General features: G+C 36.5%; 3 protein-coding genes across 3 annotated transcripts; 2 read left to right on the top strand and 1 right to left on the bottom strand.

Annotated features, from left to right (window-relative positions):
* Positions 1 to 249: 249 nt before the first annotated feature.
* On the top strand, positions 250 to 3,334 carry LOC129296286 (receptor-like protein EIX1). The gene is made up of 2 exons (XM_054934872.1): positions 250 to 2,008; positions 2,093 to 3,334. The coding sequence occupies exons 1-2, from the start codon at positions 296 to 298 to the stop codon at positions 2,174 to 2,176; spliced, it is 1,797 nt and encodes a 598-aa protein (XP_054790847.1). The 5' UTR covers positions 250 to 295; the 3' UTR covers positions 2,177 to 3,334.
* Positions 2,323 to 4,248, top strand: LOC129296285 (receptor-like protein EIX2). The gene is made up of 4 exons (XM_054934871.1): positions 2,323 to 3,311; positions 3,421 to 3,496; positions 3,969 to 4,062; positions 4,178 to 4,248. Exons 1-4 carry the CDS (start codon positions 2,323 to 2,325, stop codon positions 4,246 to 4,248), a joined length of 1,230 nt encoding a protein of 409 aa, XP_054790846.1.
* Positions 4,249 to 5,877: 1,629 nt separating this feature from the next.
* On the bottom strand, positions 5,878 to 7,231 carry LOC129296288 (borneol dehydrogenase, mitochondrial-like). The gene is made up of 2 exons (XM_054934874.1): positions 7,120 to 7,231; positions 5,878 to 6,931 (listed from the first exon to the last, which is right to left on the bottom strand). Exons 1-2 carry the CDS (start codon positions 7,158 to 7,160, stop codon positions 6,151 to 6,153), a joined length of 822 nt encoding a protein of 273 aa, XP_054790849.1. The 5' UTR covers positions 7,161 to 7,231; the 3' UTR covers positions 5,878 to 6,150.
* Between the last annotated feature and the right edge of the window lie 1,254 nt (positions 7,232 to 8,485).

Genomic DNA, 8,485 nt, shown 5'->3' with positions numbered 1-8,485 from the left:
ATCTTGATTGTTGAACAAAAGCGACACCACTTAAACAGGACAAGAGCTAGCTAGAGCCAAGAGCCACTCTAACAGTAATTATTATTAATTTTATAAATTGACAACGACGAATCTTCCGATTCTGCAATTGAGTGGCGGGTCTCGAACAAAATAGTAATGCCTTTACAACTTGCCAACTTGGTTCATGTGAACATCTTCATTAGTTTCGTGAAGGCAAGACCATACCATTTATAGGCACAGCTATTTAACTTCAGTATTATCAAAACCAGACATTGTTCTAATCACTTTCCAAAGAATGAAGATCCTGAACCCAGTTTCTCTCAAACTCCTTCAAGTCATACTAGTTTTCGAGCTTCATCTTCTTGCTCTCAATGGTACTTGGAGAGCTACGGGTGCTGCAGTTAGGTGTCCAGAAAAGGAGAGGCAAGCGTTGCTTCACTTCAAAGATGGCCTCGTGGACAACAATGGCCGTTTGTCTTCTTGGGGAAGCGAAGAGGAAAACAGAGATTGTTGCCAATGGGATGGAGTTCACTGTAGCAACCGAACCGGACACGTAGAAATCCTCGACCTTCACGGAGAATTCGATGATTCAGGAGAACAGCAATTCGTTTTACAGGGCAATATCAGTGCGTCACTGCTGGAGTTGCAGTACCTGAAATATTTGAACCTTAGTTACAACGATTTCGGAGACAACCATGTCCCAGAATTCTTTGGCTCTCTCAGGAACTTGAGATTCCTTGATCTCAGAAGTTGTTATTTTGGTGGACAAATTCCAAGCCAACTTGGAAATCTCTCCAACTTACGTTATCTTGATCTTGGAAAGATCGGTTTAGTAGGTGAGATTCCATATCAGCTTGGATATCTCTCGCAGTTGCTGTATCTTGATCTGGGAGAGAATACTCTTGAAGGTACGATACCTTATCAGCTTGGGAATCTTTCAAAGTTGCAGAAGCTTGATCTTGGATTCAATGCTGCTCTCAAACTTACTAAAGAGGAGGATCAAGGTGGAGGTCAGTGGCTATCTAGTCTCACTTCTTTAACTCAACTAGACTTGAGCATGGTGAATAATCTGAATCATTCTCATAACTGGTTACAAATGATTGGAAAGCTTCCAAATTTAAGACAAGTGAGCCTTACAAGCTGTAGTCTTTCTGATGATAGCATCATTCCCTTGACACCTTCAAAATGGAAATTTTCAGATTCTCTTGCTATTTTTGATCTCTCTGACAATAGATTCACGTCATCCATTATATTCCAGTGGCTGTCCAATGTGAGCTCAAACCTGGTCGAGCTTGATCTCAGCAAAAACCACTTAAAAGGTCTTATCCCAAATGAATTAGGTAAAATGACTTCTCTAGAGTATCTAGACCTCTCTGAAAATACACTTCATGGTGGAATACCTAAATCGTTTAGGAATATATGTACCTTACAGTCATTGACCTTGACATATAACCTTTTGAATGAAGAACTTCCTACGATTATTGAAAATTTGTCGGGGTGTGCCAGACAGTCTTTGCAAAACTTGGATCTAAGTTGGAACCAAATAACGGGAACGCTACCTGATCTTTCCATATTTACGTCTTTAAAGACTTTAATGCTCACAAAAAATCGTTTGAATGAGTCAATCCCTGAAGACATTCGATTCTCATCTCAGTTAGTGACTTTGTCCATTCATTCCAACTCTTTGAAAGGTGTCATCACTGAGTCACATTTTGCAAATGCGTCTAACTTGAAGACACTTGACCTTTCTGAGAACTCATTGGCTTTGAAGTTTGGCAAGAATTGGATCCCATCTTTTCAATTGGATCAAATATTTCTTAGATCTTGCAAGTTAGGTCCTGATTTCCCTAATTGGTTGCACACTCAAAGTAACTTCTCAATACTTGATATTTCTGATGCCGGAATTTCTGATATCGTTCCACATTGGTTTTGGGGTTTATTAACACCAAATTTATTGTGGCTCAATGTTTCATACAACAACTTGTGGGGTACAATTCCAAACTCCCCGGTAAGATTTTTGGATCCCCTGATATATCTCTAGCTTCCAATCAATTTGAAGGCTTAATTCCATCCTTTCTACGTGGTGCTTCAGTTATTGACCTGTCGACAAACAAGTTTTCGGAATCTGCCACCTTTTTATGTGATAACAGCTCAGCCGATGTGTTGGCCTCGTTAGATATTTCAAGTAATCAATTATCAGGTAAACTTCCTGATTGTTGGGATGGTTTCACATCATTAATCTATCTGGACTTGAGTAACAATAACTTATCAGGAAAAATTCCTCCTTCCATTGGATCTCTTCTTGCACTTCAAGCATTGATCATGAGAAGCAATAAGTTAACTGGGGAGTTGCCTTCCTCTTTGAAGACTTGCACGAGCCTTAAAATGCTAGATGTGGGGGAAAACAGATTGTCAGGACCTATACCTTCATGGCTTGGAGATGAATTACAACAGTTACAGATGTTAAGTTTGCGAAATAATCGCTTTTCAGGAAGCTTACCATTGCATCTTTGTTATTTAACAAGCCTTCAGCTCTTAGATCTCTCTCTGAACAATCTATCCGGGCAAATATTCAAATGCTTGAAGAATTTTACTTCAATGATCCAGGAGAGTTCAACAAATCTAATGAGTCCTTCCATGTCCAGTAACGGATCAACACCCTTCTATCAATATGATATAAATGCATTGCTCATGTGGAAAGGTGCACCACAAATGTTTAAGCATAGCAAGTTGTTGAAAAGCATTGATCTTTCAAGCAACCAAATAAAGGGAGTAATTCCAGAAGAAATAGTGGATTTAGTTGAGTTGATTTCTTTAAACCTATCAAGAAACAGCTTGTCTGGAAGAGTTCCCTTTGGGATTGGTAGGTTAATGTCATTAGAATTTCTTGACTTGTCAAGAAACAATCTATCTGGATCAATCCCTTCTAGTCTTGCTCTTATTGACCGTCTAACCATGTTGGATTTATCACATAACCAACTATCTGGGAAAATCCCAACTGGCACACAGTTGCAAAGTTTTAATGGCTCAAGCTATGAAGAAAATCTTGATCTTTGTGGAAAACCACTTTATAAATCGTGTTATGAGGAGAAAACACCTCAAGAACCAGTTGAGGTCCAAGAAGATGAGGATTCATTTATATCCAAAGGCTTTTATTTGAGTATATCACTTGGATTTATAATAGGATTCTGGGGTATCTTTGGCTCAATATATTTCAATCGTTCTTGGAGACATGCCTACTTCAAGTTCTTGGGCAATGTGGCTGACTGGATTTATGTCAAGGCAGCGCTGAATGTAGCAAAATCCCGGAGGTGACTTGGAAGCTAACTAGTGGTAATACTTATTGATCTCCCCCATTCTTGCTTTTAACCATTGCTTTCATATTTATTGGCCTTAATCTGATTTTAGACCTTTCTGCAGGAGAATTTTCCCTGAAGTCATCTACTTTGGGCCTGGTTTCCTTCGCTGGAGATCTGTCAGGGGACTAGTGTTTGCTGTGTGAAAAAATGGAAATAATTTCAATATCTGATAATTAGCAATGTAATTAGTTATTTCACAGCACACGAAGCTGCTTTGGAAGTGTATGATTAGCTTTTGCACTGTGCTGTGTTATTACAGTCACATAAAGACAGTAGATTGGCAAGCCGCAAAATCTCAAAACAGAAAATCCATCCATTGTATTTCTAGAATGTGGTTAGAGTGTCTGCGACTTATGAACTGTGATTGGAGTAAAAGAATGCTCATATATATATATATATATATAAACAGAAAAAGGAAATTCGTTTTAAGAACTTGATCAAAAGTCTTTCTTGTTTATACAAGGGGCATGCTGACAAACTAATGAAGAAAAAATGTAATTCAATTCACTCATCTAGCAGTGACATGCAATATTGTGTCAAGTCCGATTCTGTTTAGGATTCCAATTCAGTCTTTTCATGTAACTTTGCACTGCACTCTGACTATTTCAGCAACCTGACTTCAATCTCTCATTTTCCAGCAGATGGCTATGCCCATTGTATTCATTTGCCCGCTACACATTCTTATTCTGTAGCCATCCATGTGGTCATTGCTTTAAGAGTTCAAGATTTGATTGCCTAAAGTACTTGAATAATGACAGACCACAAATCCTATTTTACATATTCATGAAAACATGTTCATCATCTGCCCTTTGTCATAGAACGGGCAATCGACGAGGAAATTGGTAAGCATTTTGCTTTTTCAAGTCAGGTTGCTGATGGACTGACTTGAGCCATATTAAGCATCAAATTTCTTGAGCTTAGAAAAAATCTCAGACTTGACTTGCAGGGGAATGTGAAGGAAGCTAATATCAGTTCATGTATATTCACCCTTCACATTCATCTTACAATGCTCATTTTCTTTTTCTATTTATTCTCTATGTTATTATGTTTTTACTCATTACTGTGATAATTTGATACTGTAAAAAAGATGTTTACGGTTTCACAACAGACTAGGTAATTTTATATATACAATGATGTTTATCTTTTTTTTTTTTTTTAAATAAGCAAAAGGTTAACAAAACACGCAATAAAATTTCTGTGGAAGAAATGAAGAAAGACTCGGTATATATGCTAATGCCTTGACGTACTGCAATAATCACAGAAGAAACTTAGAAGACAATTGAAAATTCTTTTATTCAATGTCTACTTCGTATATATATTTAAAAATATTTTCTGAAATTGAAATATATAAAATAATTATATTTTATAAACAAAACAGAAAAATGTTTGAAATAAGATAATCTTTAAAAATAAGAAGCTCTTAAAAAGTTTAAGAAAAAAGCTCCCAAGGATTGTTTAAGAGTCTTTCTCTTGATTTTCTATCAGTCAAAATAATTCAGAAAGTATTCTCTGAAGTGATCCGCAATTCATTCTGATACAGATTACAGATTTACAATTGTTTATTCTGAAAACTGGAAAAAGACACATGATTGGACTTGAACTTTCAATTTCTGAACCTGAAAGTTGCTTAATTACAATCTTCACCACACAAACATTGCTTTTCCTAATAACTAATCAAAGCTGGAGCGTGTCATTTTTGCACAACCAAACAAACATCACCCATTTCCTGCTGGTTGTTGGGGAGGGGGGGACAAACACTACTCGTAAGAGGGAATCCCGAAATTGCCCTTCAGTTGTTTGTGATCATGTTTGAAATCCAATGACGGTAATTCAAGCGAGTTTGAATAAATTTAAAAAATCTTAGAGTAGGGCTTGAGAGTTTAAAATATTTTCTTTATTCTGGACTTATTTGAATCACCTGAATAAATATATGAAGAAATCCAGACCAAACTCAAATTCAAATGGATTTAGCTTGGATATTCGAATTCTTTTTTATTATTAATAAAATAATATAAAAATTAAAAATATTGTTTTTAAAAATAAAAATTGAAATTAGATATAAAAAATATTTAACAATTTGAGTATTTGAGCCCAAAAGTCCAAGTGATTAAGGTCAAATTTGGATGTATGGGTTTTTTTATACTGTAAGATACTTTTAAGTTTGATCTGAATAAACTCGACTTGAATTGAGCTTGATTCAAATAAGCCTAATGTGCCCTCATTAATTAGTGGCTCCATTGAAATCTTACTTAAATGTTTGCACAAAACATTACAGGCATACTGGAAACTTAATTAATTAGGCGTATAATGAATCTCTCATTTCTTCATCCTTCTGGAATTTTATTTTTGGTAAGTTGTGGCAGGTTGCCAAATTTCAAGTTGCAGATGTACTGACCAGAGCAAATATATTCATGTGCATTCCCCCTGTACATATATTCATCAGGAATATCCCCTGTTATGTTTTCAATCATTTCATTACTGTTAAAAGATGTATGGCCTGTATTGAGGCAGAAACACATTTGAGGTTCTAAAAAGTGCTATTCAAACGGGCAACTGTACAGTTTTTGAACAAGTGGTTGATAATCATCAATCGTTTCATTACAGCACAACCAATAGCAAACAGTGAAACTGATGAAATCGTACACTATTATTTATAAGCGCACGTGATTATTCAAACTCCAAAGAAAGACAGAAGATCTTCACGCCAGTTTACCAAACCACCACGGATTTAACCCAGATCGTTCTAGAAGTGAATTATTGATTCTCTAGTCGTGGCCTTCTTGCACATGAACTACCCAAAAACAGTGAAACCAGAGTTTGTAATAGTGAATCCTCCATCCACCACAAGATTGTGGCCACTCACATACTTAGACTGGTCACTCGCCAAGTAAAGTGCCGCGTTAGCCACATCCTCGGGTTCAAGCTTTGCACCTTTGAGGTTGGAATAAATCCCGTGGACTCCCTCATCATCAAGCCTGAAGAAATCCTTAGCCAACGGCGTCGCCACCACGTATGGCGACACACAGTTCACCCGAATCCCATAGCGTCCGAGCTCCACGGCGGTATTCTTCGTCAGCCCCACGACTGCATGCTTCGAGCTCGTATAAGCATGTGACGCCACCCCGCCGGTGCAGCCACACACGCTCGCCGTTGATATGATGCTGCCACGTCGTGCAGGGACCATCACCCTGGCAGCGTGCTTGGTCCCCAGAAACACACCAATGAGATTGACGTTAATGACTTCCTCGAATTCAGATTTTTTGTTTTCGATTATGCTGGTTTTGTTGACACCGACAACACCAGCGTTGTTGAACATGATGTCGAGCTTGCCGTACTTTGAAACCGCTGTGTCCACTGCGTTTTCTATGTCCTTTTCCTTTGTCACGTCGCAGTGGACGTAGGAAGCAGAAGAGGAAGAAGAAGAATCTGTGATGCTTTTGGAAACGGAGAGACCCAGGTCATCTTGGATATCGGCGATCACCACTTTAGCTCCGTGCTGGGAGAAGAGCCTCGCAGTACACTCGCCGATACCACTTGCACCACCGGTGATCAGAGCCACCTTACCTTCAAGCCTGAAAGTGAAAGATTTGACTTTGAAGTACTTGTTAAAACTTCAAACGAATGATACATATAAACTATAAAGCATTAAACAATGAACATATTTGAACACTAGGGGAAGTTGAACATTTTTCTTTTCCTTGAATTATAATCATTGATAATATGCCAACACAGATGGGTAAAGTTGTAATTTACTGCTTACCTTCTCATGGCAACTGAGGCTAACATGGAGGCACTTCCCATGGTGGAGCTTTAGAGCCTGCTTCAATGCCAGACAATCTTCAACTGCAGGCTCTGTGGCATGCATATGCATATATATATATATATATATATAATGGAGGATAAGTTGAGTTAGTACATATGAAAGGTCGAATTCAAAGACCGTGAACCCGTGATCAGGGTGTTGTGGCTATGCAGACACGTCTCTCATTTTCACTCACTCCGATTAATATCGTGTGGTCTATTTCAAATCCTTTTCATGGAAGATCGGATGATCTGAGGATGGCCCAGAGGAACGTCTCATAGTCATTGTTGGTTAAGATGTTCTCGATCTCCATCAAATGCACGTTTTTCTTTTGTCTTTTTTTACATCTAGAATTTTTAATAATAGTCTCGTGACACGTTTATTATCTTTTTCACAAATTAAATAACAAAGATGAACATGAGTACAATTGAAATACTTCATCCAATCCTTGATATAAAATATAGTTTGAAAACTTTTTTTATGTCCTGAATATAAGACAAATATAGAATAATTAATGCTTTTCCTTTTCAAATTGTTTCCTTGATCTATCTATCATTATTTAAATTCCTAAATAATAATTTATTATAGTTATTAATTAAAAAAAGTAAAAATGAAAAGTTATATACTATATAATTTTAAACTTATAACTATTTTTTTTAATAAGGAGTGTTTTTGTTAACTTTACCTTATATTAATGATAGAAGAGAATCAATGCTTACATGTTTTTTAACAAATAAATCCATGATATAATTTTTCTTAACTTACATGAATAAATTTAAATTGTGTGTTTGAGTTTTTTTTTCGGGTGTTTAAATATAAATATAAGATTAAGACAAGTGTATCAATACTCCCTTCAGTCCTAAGAACGGAGAAGCAACTCCCTCTGATCTGTCCTTATCTATGAAGTGCATAAGATTAAGATTAAGGCAAGTGCACCAAATCCTTGATACACCCTTCAGTTCTAAACGTAGAAGCCACTCCCTCTGTCCTTATCTATGAAGTGTATAAGATTAAGGCAAAGTGTACCAAATCCTTGATACTCCCTTCAGTCCTAATTCTAAACGCCTCTGTCCTTATGTTTGTATGAGTGTCCAAATATTTAATCCCATAAAAGTTTCAGAAAAAATAAAAGAAGCATAATATACCTTAGATGCAGTTATATAATATTTCTTCCTATTCTACTTATAACATAGAGAGTAAATAGTTTTTGTCCTATTTATAAATTATGTCATAAAAATTTTTATCATAAATTTTCTCTTTTATTCTTTATTAACAATTTATACATGTATGCTCCTTTCATTTAAAAATATAAAAAACTTTTTTA

The sequence above is a fragment of the Prosopis cineraria genome, unplaced genomic scaffold, assembly GCF_029017545.1.
Source record: "Prosopis cineraria cultivar Desert tree isolate PC_DT_omini unplaced genomic scaffold, ASM2901754v1 PC296, whole genome shotgun sequence".
Classification (NCBI taxonomy): domain Eukaryota; kingdom Viridiplantae; phylum Streptophyta; class Magnoliopsida; order Fabales; family Fabaceae; genus Prosopis; species Prosopis cineraria.
Note: the sequence above shows the minus strand (reverse complement) of the source record. Positions and strands in the feature narration are given on the sequence as shown.

What these genes read in the sequence shown, in the direction of transcription:
- LOC129296286 (XM_054934872.1), top strand. Translation starts at nt 296, where the DNA reads ATGAAGATCCTGAACCCAGTTTCTCTCAAACTCCTTCAAGTCATACTA. An exon ending in GTACAATTCCAAACTCCCCG is followed by an intron (nt 2,009 to 2,092) that starts GTAAGATTTTTG and finishes GTGGTGCTTCAG; the next exon opens with TTATTGACCTGTCGACAAAC.
- LOC129296285 (XM_054934871.1), top strand. Translation starts at nt 2,323, where the DNA reads ATGAGAAGCAATAAGTTAACTGGGGAGTTGCCTTCCTCTTTGAAGACT. An exon ending in AATGTAGCAAAATCCCGGAG is followed by an intron (nt 3,312 to 3,420) that starts GTGACTTGGAAG and finishes ACCTTTCTGCAG; the next exon opens with GAGAATTTTCCCTGAAGTCA. An exon ending in TCAGGGGACTAGTGTTTGCT is followed by an intron (nt 3,497 to 3,968) that starts GTGTGAAAAAAT and finishes TGACTATTTCAG; the next exon opens with CAACCTGACTTCAATCTCTC.
- LOC129296288 (XM_054934874.1), bottom strand. Translation starts at nt 7,160, where the DNA reads ATGGGAAGTGCCTCCATGTTAGCCTCAGTTGCCATGAGAAG. An exon ending in GCCTCAGTTGCCATGAGAAG is followed by an intron (nt 6,932 to 7,119) that starts GTAAGCAGTAAA and finishes TTTCACTTTCAG; the next exon opens with GCTTGAAGGTAAGGTGGCTC.